The sequence below is a fragment of the Pleurodeles waltl genome, chromosome 8, assembly GCF_031143425.1.
Source record: "Pleurodeles waltl isolate 20211129_DDA chromosome 8, aPleWal1.hap1.20221129, whole genome shotgun sequence".
Taxonomy (NCBI): Eukaryota; Metazoa; Chordata; class Amphibia; order Caudata; family Salamandridae; genus Pleurodeles; species Pleurodeles waltl.
Window position 1 is genome coordinate 1,280,527,353 of NC_090447.1, and position 20,951 is coordinate 1,280,548,303.

The 20,951-nt window shown below is 43.7% G+C and overlaps 1 protein-coding gene across 5 annotated transcripts in view; it reads right to left on the reverse strand.

Moving 5' to 3' along the window:
• CDK8 (cyclin dependent kinase 8) overlaps positions 1-20,951 on the reverse strand; it is a 208,581-nt gene that overhangs the window by 143,392 nt on the left and 44,238 nt on the right. For all 5 annotated transcript variants that reach the window (XR_011194600.1, XM_069202230.1, XM_069202228.1 and 2 more), the window contains one exon: positions 16,420-16,495. Coding sequence is in view for 4 of the 5 variants with exons in the window: in XM_069202230.1 (XP_069058331.1) it covers positions 16,420-16,495 (76 nt within the window). In the remaining variant the exon portion in view is untranslated. The remainder of the gene's footprint in view (positions 1-16,419; positions 16,496-20,951) is intronic.

Consider the following 20,951-nt stretch of genomic DNA (forward strand, 5'->3'; position numbering starts at 1 on the left):
TAGATGAAACTGAACGTGTTTACTAGGATTTATGTTCACAGCATCAGTGGTTGTTCCACTCTATTTTTACACTACTGTCACTTATTTCCTACTCAAATTGTCAAGATTATTTCAACTGTTAGTTCTATCCTTAGACTATGCAAGTGCACAGTCTAGTCTGCAGTCTTTGTTTTTCTGCAGTCTTTCAGTAGTCTTAAATCTCATTCTTCGCTCCCTGCTCTGCCGCCCACCTCCTCAACATTCCAAAACCTTTGTTCCACTCCAGCTTCCCCAGCCGCTGCGTCCCCTGCGGCCCCTCCTGCCTCCCCCCTCCACCTCACCGTTCCGTTCCCTTTGTTTCCACTCCAGATTCCCCAGCCGCTGTGTACTCCGGCGGCCCCTCCCGCCTCCCCCCTTCCACCTCACTGTTCCGTTTGTTTCCACTCCAGCTTCCCCAGCTGCTACGTCCCCTGCGGCCCCCTCCCCCCAGCCTTCCCATTCATCCAGCCCACCCTCCTCCCCGCTGCCACTCCCTTCCCCCCAGCCCCCCCATTTATGGCAGCTGTGGCGCGCAGCGGACGCGCCGAAGGCGCGCCAAAGGCAAGCCCGTCTGCGCCCGTCCGCGGCAAGACCGCGCCCAGCGCCAGTCCCCCTGGCCCTCGCAGACAAGCCTACTCCCCCCCTCATCCTCCACTCACTCAACCCAGGCCCTCACCCCACCTGCACCCTTTCCAGCCCCACACACATTCATTTGCCACACCTGTCATTTTTCCTGCTCCTCCTCCCCCACACCACACACCAACCACAGCGACCCCCCCCAACAACTTACACAACACCCCCAACGCAACACACACCTGCTCTGCCCCCGCTCCCACCCCCACCAACCAGCCCAGCAGCACACCACCCCACAACCTGAACACACCCCCAACAACACCCTCATGCACCACACCAACACCACCCACCACCCACCACAACCGCCTCAACTGCCTGCTCCTCAATACCCACTCCCTTCACAAACATGCCATAGAACTCTGGGACCTCATCACATCACAATCACCCGACGTCGCCTTCCTCAAGGAAACCTGGACCAACCCCTCCTCAGAACCCGACATAGCCATAGCCACCCCCAAGGGATACAAACTCCAACGCAAAGACCGCCTCAACAGGCCAAAGGGTGGCATTGCCATCCTACACAGGGACACCATCAAAGTCACCACCAGCTCCCAAGACACTACTGACAACATAGAACACATGCACTTCCTAATCCACATTAACAACAACTCCACCCTCCGAGGTACACTAATCTACAGACCACCAGGACCACGCCCCGCCTTCTGCGACACCATCAGCTCGCACGCCCTCACCTCCACAGACATCCTCCTCAGTGATTTCAACTTTCACTGGAGAACCTACAAGACCACAACTCTACATCCCTCATAGACAACATCACCAACCTCGGACTCAAACAACTGGTCACCGCACCCACCCACTCAGCAGGACACACAATCGACGCAATTTTCACCTCAAGCCAACACATAGCCTATACCCACACCACCGAACTCCTCTGGACTGACCACCACTGCATCCACTTCTCCTTTGCCAAACCCCACCCCCATCAACACACCACACCCTACCGCATGTGGGACAAGACCCCCACAGGACGCCTTAACTCCCAACTGGCTCACAACTCCCCCCCCCCCTCCCCAACGACCCCAACACAGGAGCCCACAACCTCTCAAAATGGATCACCACCTGCGCAGACACACTAGCCTCACTGAGAAAACACAACGCCACCCGCAACATCAAGAACGCCCCATGGTTCACCCCCGAACTCCAAGACTCCAAGCCCAAATGCCGCCAAACGGAGAAAATATGGCGACAAGAACCATCTACAACCAACTTCTCCACCCTCAAAGCCACCATTCGCACCCATCACCAACTTATACGCACCGCCAAAAGAGACCACTACAAGACACACCTTGAAAACAACTCTCAAAACAGCAAAGAACTCTTCACCATCATTAATGAACTAGCCAAACCCAAAGCCAGCAACATAGACCCTTCACACACAGCCCCTATGTGACGACCTCTCTAACCACTTCCACCGCAAAATCCTGGACATCCACAACAGCTTCATACCACACCCACCCACCACACACACACACCTCACTCACCCAACTCAACCCCCACTCATGATCCCCCACCCCCCACCACACTCACTACCTGGGCCCCCACCACACATGAAGAAACCGAAAAAAAACCATGAACTCCATCCGCTCCGGATCCCCCTTCGACCCCTGCACACATCGCATCTACAACAAAGCCAGCCCAACCATAGCCCCCATACACCGCAACATAATCAACTCCTCCTTTGACTCCGCCACCTACCCAGACCCCTAGAAGCACGCGGAAATCACTGCTCTCCTAAAAATTTTTTTTAAAAAAGCCGACCCAGAGATCCTCTCTAACTATCGCCCCATTTCCCTCCTCCCCTTCCCCTCCAAGGTCACAGAGAAACTAGTCAACACCGGCCTATCCCACCACTTCGAAGAAAACAACACTCTTGACCCCTCACAATCTGGGTTCCGCAAGAACCACAGCACAGAAACCGCCCTCACTGCATGCACTGACGACATTAGGACCAAAGTCGACAAAGGCGAGACCGTCGCACTCATCCTCCTAGACCTCTCCGCAGCCTTTGACACTGTCTGCCATCACACACTCCGCACACGCCTCCACAACATAGGAATTCACCACAAAGCCTTAGACTGGCTCACCTCCTTCCTCACTGACCAGACCCAGAGAGTCCACCTCCCACCTTTCCACTCCACCACCACCACCAAGATCATCTGCGGAGTCCCCCCAAGGGTCCTCCCTCAGCCCCACACTCTTCAACATTTACATGATGCCCCTAGCCAACATCCTCCGATCACACGGAATCACTATCCTCTCCTACGCAGATGACACCCAACTCATCCTCTCCCTCACCCGCAACCCTACCACCGCCACCAAAACCAACCTACACGCAGCTCTCCTCGACATCGCCAACTGGATGACAACTAACCACCTCAAGCTTAACTCCAACAAAACCAAGATCATCATCTTCGGCCCCAACAAAACCATATGGGACGACTCCTGGTGGCCCACCGCCCTAGGACCCGCACCCACCCCCGTAAACTACGCACGCAACCTCAGCATCATCCTGGACCCCTCCCTCTCCATGACACAGCAAATCAATGCTCTTACCTCCTAGTGCTTCCTCACACTCCGCATTCTAAAAAAAATCCTTCAAACGGATTCCCCCAGAGACCAGGAAGACAGTCACCCATGCACTCATCAGCAGCAGACTAGACTAGACTACGATAACGCCCTCTATGCCGGCACCACACTCAAACTCACATGCAAACTCCAGAGAATCCAGAACACAGCTGCGCGCCTCCCCTGCCATGAACAAATCTCACCACACCTCAAAACCCTTCACTGGCTCCCCATAAACAAGAGAATCACTTTCAATATCCTCATCCACGCACACAAATTCCTCCACAATACCGGCCCGACATACCTCAACGAAAGAGTGAACTTTCACACTCCCACCCGCAACCTCCGATCAGCCAACCTCGCCCTAGCCATAGTCCCCTGCATCCAACGCACCACCACAGGAGGCAGGTCCTTCTCCTACCTCACCCCCAAAACCTGGAACTCCCTCCCCACCAACCTCCGCAAAACCAAAGACCTCCTGCTCTTCAGAAAGAACCTCAAAACATGGTTGTTCGAACAGTGACCCTCCTGCCTACCCTCTCCTCTGCGCCCATCTGCCCTGCCCTGCCCCGCTCCCATCCCCTCCACTCCACTCTCATCTGTCCTTCACTGCTCCCCTCCCTTCTACTCCCATCCATCCTGACCCGCTCCTCTCCCTTCTACTCCCATCTGCCCCTCTCTGCTCCCATTCCCTCCTCCGCTCCCCGCCCCTCCATCATGCCCCGCTCCCATCCCTTTTACTCCCATCTGCCCTGACCTGCTCCCCTCCCCAGCCCTCTCCACTCCACTCCCATCTACCCCGCTCCCTAGCACTCTCCTTTACTCTACCCGATCCGCCCTGCCCCGCTCCCCTCTCCTCCACCCTGCCCTGCTCCCCGCCACTCACACCTGCCCTACCCTGCTCCCTCTCCTCTACTCCCATCTGTCTTGCCCCGCTCCCCTACCTTCTACTATTGTCCCTGCCACGCTCCTCTGCCCCGCTCCCCTCTGCCCTACCCTGCTCCCCTCAACTCCCATCCTTCCTGCCCCCATCCCTCCCCTCCCCTCAACTCCCATCCTTCCTGCCCTCATCCCTCCCCTCCCTTCCACTCCCATTTGCACCACTCCCCTCCTCTCTACTCCCATCCGCCCTGTGCCCCCGCTCCCCTCCCCATCTGCTTTCCATCCGCCCTGTGCCCCCGCTCCCCTCCCCATCTGCTTCCAATTTACCCTGCCTCGCTCCCACTCCACTCCACACTGCCCTGGTCTTCTCCCTTTTACTCCCATCCACCCTGCCCACTTCCCTCCCCTCCCCTCACTTCTACCCTACTGGATATATTTTCTCCGAAAAATTAGTACTAACATTGCCACCAATTTTTTTTTCCGTTTACTTTTCATCATTTTCATTTTTTTAATGAGACTTCCGTAGGGTGACTTCTGACAATTTACACAAATAACTTTATGCTCAGCATGAAATCAGCATTTTGCCTCAGTTTTCAAAAAATTACCAGTGAATTTCATGATAAAAAGGTAAGAATAAGAAATAAAAAAGGAAATAAAATAATTAAATAACCATGGGATATATTATTACGCTCAAGCTGTCTAGGAAGGTCAGAAGAGGGCAATTTGAACACAGCATTCCATTTGTTGACACCATTATTAGGAAAAATAAAACAAAGGCTCCATATACGGGTTTGGTGGTCTGGGGACCGCCAAACTAGCAGCAGTGGTCAGACTGGCCCACTCCTGGTGGTCTGACCATCACCGCCAGGATCATTGATCCCCACAGGTTGGCAGCAGTCAGAGTTATGATCCAATCATGGCCCCACTCTTCCTCCCCTTTTTTGGCCAGCCTTTCCATAGCCATTGCCCAATAATGTAAAGGCTGGCAGAAAGGCAGTGCTGGGCACCCTTTCCCCCCCGCCAGCACCCTCAGAATGCGCACTGTCTGCTCTTTCCGAGGGTGCTTGTGTGTGACGGCATTGGCTTTAGCTACCTTAAGGTTTGTTTAGGCCAGGCTGACCTGCGGAAACATCATAACACAATGTTTACGCCGGTCAGCCTGGTGGAAGCATCGTACTACGGCAGGATGAGGCCCGCCAGGTTGACGGCAGCCTCGCCCCGCCGTATTGGAGATCGCGGCACGAATGCAGCCAAGATCGTATCCAGGTCCTAATTTCTTTCCATTAAAAAAAAAAAAAAAAAAAAAATTATAATTACATGGTTTGGCTATTTTAGTTTCTGGCACGTGAAAAAAAAGTGCAATTCTGGTTTGAAATATAATTTGTAGAAGCAAAGTCATAAAGACTTAAGAGGTTTTTTTTCCTTTTTTTTTTTAAGTTAGCGTTCTAGGGAGAACATAATCAGGAGCAAAAGTAGTTAATGCTACTCAGTAAACTGGGGTGAAACGCAGAGCTCACTATACTTGCAAGCTGTGTTCCCCATAGCTTGCTCTCTTACCATTCTTTCGCTTGTCAACCAAAATCATATTGAGAGCGTGGAGGCCGACCTAGCATCTAGGAGAGAAATGTTACCATCAAAGCTAGAGTTCCTCTTGATGTGCGACGCTGCTGTGAAAAGTACTAAACTAGACAGAGAAGGGAGACAGAGGGAACGGGGTTAAAACTTAGTATGAGGACTATCAGGGAGGTGTGCGAGGACTGGGACATCTAAAGCATGTCAATGCCGCCTGCTCTACAGTTTATTTATAGCAAAAAAAAATCCTTTTTCAGTTGATAACAGACGAGAGCCACGATGATCAGCTACCGAATCAGACTGCTTCATGGAAAAGAGGGCAATTATTGTTGAAAACTTATCGGAATATCACAAGGGATAGCTCTCAACTTTATTTATACCTAAATGGGATGTGGTGAGGCCAGCAGGGCACATGGATACAGGCTGAGGCTTCTGCTGACATCCTGCTGCATTACATAAATAGGCTCATTCAGTGCAGACGTATTTTTATAGACTCCTATTACTTAAGTGGCAGTGAGTGTGGCTGTTGTGAACCTTCCCTGCCCGCTTTCCGTTAGCAGCTACAGTGGAGAAGGAAAGACAATAGCTCATATTTAAGGCAAGGAGGACAGCAGGATTGACAGACCACCAAAAGAAGGATGGAATGTTCAAAGTAAGGAAGAGTAAAGGAAGGGTGATAGGAAGTACGGAGTGAAGGTAGATAGATGTGGATGGATGAGTGGGTGGATACATGGCTGGGTGAATGGCTAACTGAACGGACAGGTGACTGGATGACAACGTAAATGGAAATCTGGACGAAGGGACAAAAAGGATCAACTGATGGATGAAATTCTTTAACTTTATTAATGGATGGGTAAGCCAAAGGATGGCTTTATGGGTGGATGAATTCATAGATGAATGTGTGAGTGGATGGATCGAATTGCCAATGGATGGATGGAAAGGTGAAAGACTAAAAGAGGGCTGAAAGAATGAGTAGGTAACTAAATGTAATGGTGAAATGGTAGATATAAGGATGGATGGAATGACCAGATGGATGGAATGATAAAAAAAATGGAATGACGGATGAAAGAATAAACGGATGACGATGTAAAAGGTGGATATCTGCAGGTGGAAGGAAGGTCGGGAGGATGGATGGATGGATATATGCTTGACTACCGTAGACATGGACAGATGCTTGGATGGAAGAGACAAAGGAGCTCTTCCAGGGAGAATCAGGCTCACTTGCTTTAATTGCTTGGTGTTATCAGAGCTTTGATTAAAAGCAGGGGGTATTTTAATTTTCTGGCTACACCATGGTAGTTTTTTGCCCTTATGTACAACTAATGGTACCTGCCAACCAAAGTAAATCGTCTCCAGTAAAAACAATATTGCTTGGAGTCTTTACTCTTCTTAAAGTGGGTTGTGATTACAGTAATTGTAAAACCTTAAATTACAATGGAAAGAAACTGAATGCCAGAAAACTGTTTTACATGTGCATATCCGTTATTCCTCTCGAATACTCAAAAGCAGGAGTTTATTTAAAATTTTCCATTATCAACCTCCATCATAGTATGAAGGCATTTTACAGCAATTCTTGCTTTTTAAGCCAACAGTACTAAGGATCCGTCAACTTGTAGGTCAATATTATAATTGTAAAGTTCAAATTACAAGTTGCATCATACTTACAAGCTGCTGAATGAAAAAAAAATAAGGCCTGGTAAGAAAAAAATGAAATGTGGCGGTGAATCATGTCGCCTTATGCTTTCTATTTCCATGGTTCCCCAAATCAGCCTACCCTGCTAGGAAACTTTACAAAACACTTATGACTTTGTGGTATGAGTTGCTCAATGGTGCTCATTTACAGTCCAACGAAAATAGAAATGCCAGCCTGTCAGAAAGGTATTGTAAACAAGGCAAAGGGAATATGCAGAAGATTCAGAGGAAGGATTGACAGAGTGGGGAGAGTGAATTAAGAAAAGTTCAGAAAGCAGGTTTCTACAGTTTATATTTTGTATTTCAACAGGCAACACACCTGTATGCATCTTCATTTTTGTCTGGAGCAGACACACCTCATAGTATTAATTTGTGAACTTTTTGATTGGCTGCCAAATCAGTGAGCTGCGCTTACATAACTAACAGTAATGTGTTAGCAATGGAGCAAAATCTCCGAGCTACAGCCGTTATCCAGCCACAAGCTCTATGCACCTGGTACATGGCAGAATTTGTCAGAAAAATGTACCACTGTTTTCAAAGTTTCTGTACAGTCTTGATTTGTGTTGTGGACGATCTAACTTTAACACGACTGAATTAAATTCATAGAGTACAAACAGTTGCTCCAGAAAGGAGCGTCTCGGTGCTAGGTATTAGTAAGAAGCCACTAGGAGAAGGTGAAAGAGGTGGGGCTGACCAGGCCAGGGCCTCCCTTAAAAAAGTGGGTCTTCAAAAGGCTCTTGAAAGTAACAGGCTCAGGTAAAAGATTCCAGAGCTTAGTGGCCAGATAAGAGAAGGAGCACCCACCTCCTTTAGTTTTGATAACCTTGGGGATGCATAGGAAGTTGTGGTTTGCGGAGAGCAATGCTCTGCAAGGAAGGTATCTTTTGATTTTATTGCAGATTTACGTCAGGCCTTTTCATTTGAGTGGCCTAAATGTTACTGTCAGAGCTTTAAAGTTTATTATTTTATTGACAGGAAGCCAGTGATGGTTTTTCAAGCCATTTCAAACTGACTGCACTTTAGGAATATTGAGACCCAGCCTGGTTACAGTGTTCTGAACCCGTTGCAGTCTGCTAAGCAATTCTTGGAGAGATTCTGAAAGCAGCACATTGGCATAGTTGAGTCTTGACGTAATCAGTGCCTGAATAATGACCTTTCAGGTGTACTTTCAACAAGAAGAAACATTCCTGCAGTAGCACTGACAAATGGCTTAAATGAAAGAGCATCATCTAGCTTTACCCCCATATTTCTAGCAGAGTTGGATGGTACCATGGGGCGTTTCAATTCAGCAGGCCACAAATGGTTCAGGTTTGAAACAGGGGGTGCACCAAATATCAAAATCTCACATTTCTCGGAGTTTAAGGAAAGACAGCTTTTATGCATCCAATCTGCTACTGCAGACCCTTAAAATTGGTTGAGACTGAGATCCCCAGGTGTTTGAAAGCAAACAAAGTGCGTGTCAACAACATAGGACATCACATTGAAACCTCACCCCTGAACAATAGCAGCAAGGGGCGCATGTAGATACTGTAGAGTCACGTGCTCAAGGCTGATCCCTGAGGTACTCCGCAATAGACCTCTCGAAACGCTGATGTAAATGGGGAGGTGGACTGCTTGCTTTCAGTTGGAAAGAAAAGACCTGATCCATATCCACAGGGTGCTGACTATTCCTATTTTTTCCAGTTTTGCAGAATAATGTCATGTAACACTGTCAAAAGCCGCCGACAGAATGACAATGGTATTTGAGCCCAGATCAACATGGGTTATGATAAACTCAGTCACTTCAAGTACAGTCTGTACTGAATCCCGACTGGAAACCAGATTGTGAGGGGTATAGCGCATTATTTACATCAATAAAACGAGTAATCTGGTAATTAACTACAGATTATGGCATCTTCCCACAAGCATGAAGAGGTGAGATAGGTCTATAGCTGGCAGTACATGTGGGGTCCAAGTTATTTATTTATTTTTAAAAGAGAGGGGACCAACGCCTCCTACCAACAAGCAGCCACAGAACGTGACTCAAGAAAAAGGATATAGAGAGTGTTGATCTGTGGATTCAGGGACTGAGAAGCCCTTTTGAGAATGGGTGGCGGGCAAAGATCCAAAAAGAGAGCCAGAATGAGCTTTTAGGATCAGACTCTTGGAATCCTTGAAAGAAATCTTTTCAAATGCAGACAGTTGGGAAGTCGGTCCAAGTGTGACCGACCTAATGTCTCTAGTATTTGAAAACTTAGAAAAAATGTTGGTCACTTTGTCATGGAAATATTCTGATATGTTATCAACAAACTCCTGCAATGTTGGAATAGATTGATTTTGTACCAATCGATTTATCAAGAAATGAACTTTCAAAATTTGTACGGGGTGTGTTTTATGCTTCATTGATTTATTGGTAAATAAATAAGCCTTGCCAGGTGCTTGTTAGTACCCCAGGGGATGGAGAGGTAGGGTAGGGTAGGGTGTGTTCCAAGTTGTTTTTCTATGTGTCTGGGCCATGGTCATAAGCTATGCTATGCCTGTTATCAATTGGCTGAATAATAACATTGATAAAACAAATTTGAACTATAAATAAACAAGCCTTGGCTTTTTTTAAATGTTTTTCTGAACTGCTTTAGAACAGGTTTATACCAGAGTTTGTCTTCCTCCAGAAATATACAATTACCACTAATTTGATTGAAAATTCCTTAAGGGAGAGACTACTGGCAGAATCTAAACAGCACATTCTCAAACTTTAACATAAGAGAAGTTGTATTTTCTTTTTCTTTCAACAGCAGAACAGTTTAAAACGTAGATCTGAATTAGCCATGTAGTGGGAATGCTGTCCACATGGTATAGGCTACTCTAACTTAACACAAGCTTGCCATGTGCTTTGGGTGCTGTAAAATCTATTTCTCTCTGAGGTGCAGAGTATCCCTTCTGCTTTGCATGGACTTTCAGATGCTTAGTCACTTTTTGCATTTCTAGGACACACTTGTGCATGGAATTCATTACCTGCAAAGTACACTATCTTATTTTAACATGAATAAGCGTATCAGAATTGTTCGGTCACACACGATATTCTGAACTATGATCCCACTTTTGGTTTGTGGAAGCAAAGACACCGAATTTCATATTTTAAAATCAGTCACTGCACAATTTTCAAAGTCTATAAATACACATGACCTAATATAACATGAAGGCAATAGATACAAAAAACCTCTGCCTTCTGTTATTCGGTCAGGCCTAAAGACCATGTAAGTGCCTTGCAAGTCCCATTTAATCAAAACACTTCATGAATAAAAACACAAATATGCATATACAGCAATGCTTTGTGTCAGCTATCCTGATCTATTGGTCTGCTCAGCTGTCATTCACATTTTGCTTTTTCCCACCACAGCACTGAGCATGGGGCAGTGGTCAGCCCACTTGAGCCTCGGCCTCTTACACAATATTTTACCTTGTCTGTTAAGAGCCACCTAAAAAAAGTGCACTTTTGGCAGTACTGGTGTGGCAGTACTTGATCCAATAAGAATATTTTTTCCTGTGATATCATTAAAACTGAAAGGGGTTTCCATACCTATTCTAAACATGTGTGCTTACTAGTAAACATCAACACTTTTCTATTAGCATTATATGTGATGCTTATTTTAGTTTATTTCATTTTTTTATTTAAAGCCAGTAGCCATCATGTTTACGCAGGGACATGTTCTCTTTTTTGTCTTCAAGAAGGCAGTCAAAGGGAATTACCAGTTGCCAGCCAGATTAAAAAGTGCCTTTGTGGCACCACAACCTGAACCAATTTTTTGAAGCACAATTTGATCTATGCTTTCTGTGGCCTTGAAATGTCAATAAGGTATTTAACTAAGAACTTAGCTTAGTGTGGTCTCGTGGTGAAAGTGTTAGACAACCAAAATATGGGGACTATTCCAGGAAAACGAAGAGACTGAGGCTTTACTTTAGATTGCTGCATTAGATCATTCATAAGCCTTTAAGCTGAATCTGCTTCTGGCTCAGAAGTAAAGGAAGTAACATATTAACTTGCCAAGATACAGAAAGCCCGCAGATTTTAAAATATATTGAAAGGTGCTCAAAAGGTCACGAATTTTTTTTTTTTGTAGTACTGCCTAGAAGCAACTTAGTCATTAACTGCAGGTCCACAATGAGGAAGTCCTAAAACGGAGAGAATCCAATGCATAAGAGGTAGCGGAGAGACCGGAGTCAACAAAAACTCCAAAAGCTCTGTCTGCCAGCTAGATGCAGGATAGGTTTCCAAAGGTGAAATCAGGAGTTCGGCATCCTATAAAAGGTAAATTGCACAAATCAAAAGGATTTCACATATTGAGGGATTTAACAAAGTTAGTAGACATGAACCAATGTACTGCAGTTAAAACAAAGGAGAGATTTACCTGATTGGCCCCTGCGCCAAGTACGTCACCAACGCTTGATGTTGGAAAAGGGACTCCATATCACAGACTGCCCTTGGGCCCTCGAGGCGTCCCTTTCATTTACCCAGCTGCTGGCACTTGAGGCATTATATAGTGCTGGCAACATCCCTGCTGCGAGGGGGACAGAGGAGACTGGGCTGGGCCACTGCCCCCACGACCACCTCCCCCAACATCTTCTTGAGGAAATTGTAGGTAGTGTTTTGTCGCTGCCTTCTGGGGAAGATCCGGGATTAGATGTCTGATTTTGACATTCTCAACCCATTACAAGCTGGTTTTCGTAGGAAAATTTCCAACATAGATCAAGTTTTCAGGTTCTTGCATTTGTATTGGAAAACGGTTACACTTGGCAAAGGGAATCTTTATGTTCTTTTTGTAAATTTAAAATCAGCGTTCGATTTAGAACCCTGTGCAAAGTTCTGAAACGTTCTTTCAGATATGGCAATGACTCCCCATATTCTTTCACTACTTGTACGTCTGCATGAAGGCAGTTACTCACGTATTAGGTGGAGTGACCAAGGTCAGTTAACTGACAAGATCTCAGTGTCCGGGGAGTACATCAAGGATGCATACTGTCTCCCACCTTATTTTCGTTATTCATCAACGACACTGTTCCTTTTCTGGCGCAGGATGAGACAGATGCTCCATCTTTAGGAACAGTTAAAGTTCCAATCCTCTTATTTGCGGACAACACTCTGCTGCTCTCCAAGACCCCGAGTGGTTTACAGAAACTCCTAACATGTTTTAAAGAGTTCTGTTTCATTTATGGGCTGGAGATCAACACTTCAAAAACTAAACTGATGTTGTTTAATCCTCACAAATTGTTCAACTGGAACATTGTACTAACAGGCACCCCACTTGAGATGGTGAAATCTTTCACCTTTTTAGGCTTAACGATCTTCAAGAACATGTCCTGGAAGCCACGCACTGCTAAGGTGGCACTGAAACAAAAGCAGATTACTGGTGTTTTGATTAGGGAGTTTGCTGCCTCGTACACCAAACCCGTTTGCCAGACCCTTCAGGTCTAGGACGCTAAGGACACTGGTTCCGCCCTTTATGGTGAGGCGTTATGGGGGATATTCTAATGTTCAAGAATTATCCTCAACAGAAAACAATTTTGAGCAATCTTGCCTCCCTTCCACAGAGCACCCCGTTGGCCCCTCTTTTTAAGGACCTGGGCATTAAAGGGATAGGGTCCAAAGCATGTTTGCAACCTCTTTTGTACTTGAGGCAGCTCAGGACTACTCCAGAGTTAGCCCACTATGTTGCAGCTCTTCAGACTGTGCAGAAAGCAGATAATTTTACTAGCATCCTTTGGCTTAGGATTGTTTACTCATAAGTGGTCGACTAGGGGAGCAACCACTTGCCCAGCATGCAAAGTTCACACTGAAAACTTACCACATGTTCTATTTGTGTGACCAGCCTATGCAGTGCACCGCAGGAAATCGCATGCCCCTGCCTGTAGATTAATGGGTGTTCGCAGCTACTTAATTGCTCTCGTCATTCTTAGGACGGACATCCAACAGGCTTTAACCATTTCTGTTGCTAAGTTTCTTGGTGCCATGGGGCTTCTTAGAACAAAAATGTTACTCTCACCTGCAGAGGCTGGACGCTGCAATGCTACCCCCTCAATGTATTGTTTTACTGTTGTAAAATAATATGCCTATAGGGGGTGTACCTTGGTTGTAGTTTTTACTTATGTGTAATGTATTTGTTTAGAACCAGCTTATGTGCTACTGTCATATTTTTGTATGTGTATTGTTGCTGTACTTTTATGGTTCTGGTGGCCAAAATAACGTTTTTAAGAAGATGATGATGATGATTTAAAGATCTGTTTGGCAGTGTGCCTAGGCATGCCAGAACCTGATCTTTTCTGGCGTGTAAGGGCATACATGGTCACTTGGGATACACGGCAGGGTGTACAAGTGAGTTTTCTGGTATATACTACCCAACAGATGCTAAGCTCTCTGGGAAGCGCATTGGACATAGTAGTGCAGTGAACCCTGAAAACTATGAGAGTTGCTAAAAATTATTTGAAGCATCTTACTCGTTCTATATTTGATGTTACTGGTTGCACTGCCAGTGGCCACTCCCTACCGACCATTTTTGGAGGGTCTAACAACAATGATTTTGATTGCTTGCCTGCTGCAGTCACTTGCATAGAGAGTGGGTGAATGTCTTCAAAGTACACAGGAGTGGCTGCAGCGCACAGAGATTCTTTATCGCACACACAGAGGAACAAAGTAGACGGAACATTGCTTGCAAGTGTCATTTTGGATTGAGAACATTATTGCTTTTCACAGCCCTGCAGAATTCTTCACACGGAAGTTTTCAAACTTTATGGGTTGGTTGACTCATGGGAAATATTAAACATTTGTTTGAGTTAAGGTGTTTGCTTTGATGTTGCTTACACATTGTGATTTTAGTTTGTTTCTACTTTTGTACTGCTATCATATCTGACGCTGTCTGTGTACCAAAAGATGTTTCTACTCCCTTCATAACGGCAATCGCCTCACTGCCCATTGTAATTCTCTGTCTCTCTCTTTCCCACTCCTTAACTTAAATTCCTTCAAATGCCTTAATCTGCTGTCTCAAATGTTACCACCACCAAAAAAAAAAAAAATCTCATCTCTTCATGAGCCTTCTTATCTGGATGATTTTTATAAAGCTAGGTAGTATGTCTTCTAAAATAGCGATTGAGCAAGCTGTGCTTCTGTGAGGCCTAATATTCAGCATTACTTTTCCATGATTTAAAAGTGAGTATTTTAGTATTTTTCAGCTGGGTGTGAAATAATCAAGCCCATTATGTGATATTTGTTTCAGTTGAGGGCAATTGATGGTTGACACGTTTGTTTCGGGCTCATGTTAGCCCGCTTCCCTATACCACTCAATCTGGTAGAGCACTGCAGGTCTGTTATTGACAAATATTATGAATTGTCTTGTGCGTTTCCTTATGGTCAACGAGGATGCGGAGTTTTTACCCTTTTCTTTCTGTGGTTAGTGTTTGTTTTGGATTTTTTAGGGCTCAGTTTAAAATTAGGTTTTCGGTACTGGATGTTGGTACAAGTCACAGGCATTACAGCTACTTGCTCCTATTTATGTAGACTATCAATTCATTTTTCCTTGTACCGCATTCTAAGGTGGTGTTTAAATATAAGGAAGTGATTTTTTTTAAACGGTCAGACCTTTTTGCATCATAGTTCGCAATATTTTTCAGTCATTACACTGCATTAGTACTGCAGGGTAAAAAAAATGCACGAAGGCCATGAGTTCAGTTGGCAAGTTTGTATAATTGGTCGATACCGATCATTCATTTTTGGTGGCTCTGACTGCCCACTTCTGTGTGACAGCTCTATAGGAGATGTAAGTCTCTTATTGCATTTTTCCTAATGTTTTTCCTCTTTGGCTCTTTTAATCTGAAACATTTGAGGATTACATAGGTAGCTTCAAAATCTTTCGGGCTAATACTGCTTGCCTGAATCATCCACATGGTGTTATCAGAGTGGTTTATTGTGAACTTCACATGGAAGAACAATGTCCTGCTGTGACAAGTCCTAATGCCTTCTATATTCTTTCTTCCCTAACAAAACAGTGTTTATTTTAAGTCTTGCCCACTTCGGACAGTCCAAGTATTGTGGAAGGCATAGGAAATCACTTTTTAAAAATGTTTTTTTTTTTTTTTTTGTAAAGGTCACACACTGCTAATCCCCTCTACATCTACAATTTTACTCTTCATTTTAGTGGTTTTAGTTTGTGCATTTTACAGCAGTGCTATTATTTGACTGTTTTATCTCACTATACTCCTTTTAAGGGCTTACTAACTCTGCTGCACTTTGAGTATAGTTCAGTTCGATTAAATGTTTTCCTCTCTACAAGTGGGGTCACTGTTATAAATGTGAACAATAGCAGTCATTTGTCTAACCACTTTGTTCTGTCTTATTCTACTTAGTTGTTGCTCTACTGTATACCTTAACTCTGCAACCCACAGGAAGTGTTCGGTCACATATCTTTCTGACTTGGGTTTTGACACCCAGCCAGTGGACGCAGACAGTGACATGTCAAAAGGCAAACCTGTCTCGGTGCAGGAGGTGCTGTGGTGTCTCTAAATTTGAAGTGAGCCAAACATCTCTATGTTTGTGACTACTTGCAGGGCCTGCAGAGAAGCACTGCATGTTTCTCGCTGCATGCAAAGCATTTTTAGAGTAATTTAACATTATAGCAGATTTCCATAACATTGTTCCCAACATCAGGCTGTAAGAAAGACAAGAGTGCTCCCCCGTTTGTGAGAAGAACCTATTATGCCTGCCTGGAGGCTGGAAATGTAATTAAAAAAAATCATTCTTTGCAGTGGCCCACTTTTTATTTAATCCATTACATAATAAAATTATGGTGATGCCAGTTATTGAAATTTGGTTTGATAAACTTTACGTAACACAAAAGAGCTGAAGTGCAAATATGGGGTCATCGCCACAGATCGGCAATACAAGACATAGTATATTACAAATTATCTATTTATAGGAGAAAAAGAGAATATGGGTAAAGGACTGTACGGATGCTTTAGAAGAAAGAAAAAAAAAAATATTGTTCTGACCAAAAAGGCTTAATATTTACTTACTGCTATTTCTCTGCATGCAGACATTGAAATTCCAGTACCTTCTATTTGTTTCAAAGCATAGTCCTTGTCGTCCTTTCTGAAAAGGAAAGCAAATTTTTAATGACATGTTTTTGTATCAATATTTAAAGAATGCTCGTGTTATCCAACAGTTTGCAACATCAAACAAAAGCGCTGAAGAGTTTAAATCGACACCAGGAGAACAACTTAGACCTCATTTTCATTGTCAATGCATCAGGTGAAGGGTGTGCACTATGCTGGAGAAGTGGAAGATAGAAAATCCACTGAAGGTTACTATTTAAAAATATAGGAAATTAACGGGCGGTAGGGGCAAACATTTTTGTATACTGCATGTAGTTAAAAAAAATATATATATATATATACACATGTATATGCTATTTTATCCTTAAAATGTATGTAGATCATTTTAGTTTTCATACAAGTTATTTGATTAAATGCTTATAAGTCTCTGGTTATTATATTTATCTATCACAATATGTAAATACAATCATAACAATGGTATTTATAAGTGCTTCACTATTAAAATATGGAGTATTGAGGAAAATAAAAAAAAAAATATCTATGAAGAAAAAATAAATTGTAAAACTACACAAATCAATTGGCTTTTACATACAGCAACACTTCAGAGTCTGAATTTCTAACTCTGTCCATACTTGCACAAATGGAACTTTATGCAATACAATTTTTAGATCTCTATTATATTCCTCATATACCCTTTTTATGTAGTTATGTATTTATATATTTATTACTTTACTCCTACTGTAAAAAGAAAGAAAGAGAAAAAAAAGCCTTCAACTCCATCGAGTGCACTACTGTGTGCCTCACCTTATACCTCTCTCAATCTATCCTTTACCTCCACTCTGACTCATCCCAAACCTCATTATGTTATTATGATTTCCCATACAACCCTTTCTGGACTCGTCCCTCCTCTATACCTCCTTGGCTCACCCCAAACCTCATTTTACTACAATGATCAGCCTAATAACCCTTTCTACACTCTACTCTCCTCTATCCTTCCTTTGGCTCAGCCCAAACCTCAAACTAATATGAACTCCCAAATAACACCATCTAGAATCTTCCCTCTTCTAAACCCTACTGTATCCCATTCAATCAAACTGACAGACTCACGTGTCCACACCGCATATTAACAACCTTTATTTTCCTGTGCTAAACCACCACTAATCTTTCTTTTGGGTTCCAGCGTAGCGTGCTACTCACCGAAAAATGCTTCAATGCCTTGTCAGGGGTAGTAAGAGCTATAGAAGTACAATTACAATACGGAAATTAAAACACAAGGAGTAATGAAGTGTCTAGGTTTGTCTAATGTGAGTTTCTTGGAGTGGAATGTGTTAAATGAGTATCATGTTTTTTTCAAAATATTATGCAAAGGATTTTCCCTAAAGATTCATATGAATGACTTATCATGACACAATATTATTATGCAATACGTTATAGACCGGGTAAGTATGTGCATATGGAAAACTGGTGCCGTTTAGTAAATTATATATTTTTTTTTAAAAGCAGCCATAAAATCAACTTAAAAATGATAAACTGTCATTACGGTAGAATTATTCAAGCCATGGAAGCTCAATCATAAATGTGTAGAATGAAATAAATAGAGGTGTATCTTGCAACTCTATAAAAGGGAAAGTAGCAAAGAAAAGAGGTGGGACGAGTCAAACATGGGTGAGCAAGTTTCAGGAGTGCTAACTATGGTTAAATGTTATCTGGGGCTTCATTAAAGCCCTACAAGAGTTTTAAAAAGCTGAAACGGATCCAGTACTGGATAAAGGAATTAGTAATAACTGAAGTGAACAGAAAGCTTTCGATTTCTAGAAGAAATCGAAACAAAACAGTGTCAGTCATTATATATATATATATATTTTACATAGTGGTGGTCACGGGGTAGTTATGTTGCCATAAAAAAAGCATTTTTTGAGTTGCCTATATCTTTGGAACCATTCCAAAAAAAGTGTACTGGTGATTCTTGTTGTGCACTAAAAGTTTCAAAATGATTCTGTTAGAATCCATTTTGAATTGTTTCGTTCCTTTTACACGTGTAAGTTTGAGCTTTTGTTGTCTCTGAACGCACTGTCTATCACATATGTTATCTTATGTATATTTGTTTAAGTAAAATAAGCCTGTTTCCACGCCATAGGCTTGCAGCTGGTTTCTTTCCCTCTCTGGGGCACTGTACTCATTATAATTGTGTGTTCAAAATAACTAACTGACCTCGGCTGTGGTATTTTGGGGAGGGAAAGGCTGATATCTACACCTTTGAACCACGTAATCCTTTGAAGGGTCTCAAGAATGTGGGGAGTCAGGCAGCTGCAGAGGGGAGGCAAGGACAAAGCTGGGAAACAACCGGTGTGTGGAAACTGATTAACTCCTTAAAATATCTGTATGACGTATATCATTATTTACACATTTTATGTATCCTTTGATGTATGAGTATAAATATCACTGTTAAACGCTTTATGCTAGCACACTTTACTTCGGGCCTGGGATGCCAGTGGTAAACCTGTCCTCTTTGCTGCAGCAAAAATAAACAGACCTTTGGTCATTGATTTTTCACTCCGGCTCTCCGTGTCAAAAACTCCTTTGTAAATGCATTTGTAAGTATCTGCAAATATGTGCATTTGACAATTTGGCGCCCGAACAGGGACCTTCCAGTGGATATCTTCAGTAGCTCTGTCAAGAGACGTGCTGCCAGTGGGGGGACGCCGTTCCGGAGGTGTAGATTCCAGGGGCCCCTGCACAAAGACTTAGTTTCAAAAGCAGCTGCATCTTATCCACCGGGCAGGCCTCTCCCCGCTTTCTCATGATGTCCCAGCGAAGTCCCTGAAAACATCGGTTTTTATCTTGACTGATTAGTCTGACACGGGCGGCCGGAGAGAAATCCAGGAAAAAGCAGATAGTCAGGTAAGACTGTTCCTCGCTGGCTACTTGTCTGCTTTAACTTGCATTTGAGAGAATAATTGTTTTTGGATAACTTATCACTTTTGGGAATGATTAGTTCTTGGTAAATTTGCATTTGTACAAGGTACCGTTTGACAATTTGTATTACACGTGTTTTTCTTGTTTGAGTAATTTGCCCAGGCCTGGAGCAATTTGTAAGTTGGTAAATATTTGAAAAAGGGTTTTTTTTTTTTTCCTCTTTGGTGCACATTTGAAAAAGGTTTTCTTTGGTGCACATTTGAAAAAGGGTTTCTTTGGTGCATGTTGCATTTTGAAATTTGGTGTGTGTTGTCTTTTGAAAATTTAAAAGGTTAGATATGGGAAATAAGAAATGTTGGCAAGGGTTATGTCTTTGTTTTCGCCGAAATCATGTGCCACGTTTAGATAAAAAGCAACCGATCCCAAAAGAGGGAACACCAGGGTGGGACATGTTAAAGGATTATGGCTTAGAGAATAATTTGTATAATAGTATATGGCGCAGGTATACTAGACATTGTCCTGACCTCCAGTGGCCGGAGGATGGGTCTTTTGATTTAAAGAAACTAACCTACCTACAGGAATGTTTGTTTCATAAAAAGGCTAGACAACATATGTTTGAGGTATACAGAAAATGGGAAATGGAGGCCACTAAAAGAAAAATTAAATCAGATAAACTGATAGAGAGGGAAAACAGGAGAACCATCATGCAGAAGGCCGCCCTGTATCACCATTCCCAAACCCAGAAAGGGATTGAATCTGAAGATAGAGTCCATAGGGCCCAGGTGGAGGGAAGTTATGTATCAAAGCCAACAGAAACCAAACATGCATTAGAGGAAGATGAGGTAATGCTACAGCTATTAGATAATAGCCCTACTGCACCTCCACCTTACACACCCCCTGCAGTAGCCCAACCTATCATGGGGGCACAGCAACAGCAGCAAGGGCAAGGGCACAATTTGGGAAATCCAGGTGCACCACTACAGCAGCATGTGCCACAACCACCACAGCCTCTAGCCCAAGCTACCCCAATAGCCCAAGTCCTAATCCCTCCGCCACCTGCCCCACCACTACCAGCCAGCACTGCAAGGTTACAAATAATGTCCCCTGCCCCTAATACCCCAAATGGACAACGCCGACAGTGCACAGCCACACACTCACTTTCACCCATATGGAGCACACCTATTAAGTCGATTTCGCCCCCTAGTACCCGCTCCACTATTGGGGATGGGGAAAAACGGGTTATCAAGAATCAGTCAGAGAACTGGATGTCACATACTATTTACACCCACACCAATATTATGGACACAATACAACAGATGTCACATTTTGGACAGCAATTAGCACTACAGTATATGATTGAAAAATTGGAGAGGGATTGGAAGTCTTGTATTACAGATTCTACCCCTCTCCCTCATGAACAAGAATTATACCAATTATGGCGGGACAGTGTGGCTTGTATTCTTGATAGTAACAGCATAAATGAGGGAGTACGCATTTGTGTCATAGCCAGGGAAGATGTTCTCAATATATATGACAAGGGGTACCCAATGAGTGAAGTGCACCCTGATATGCCCACT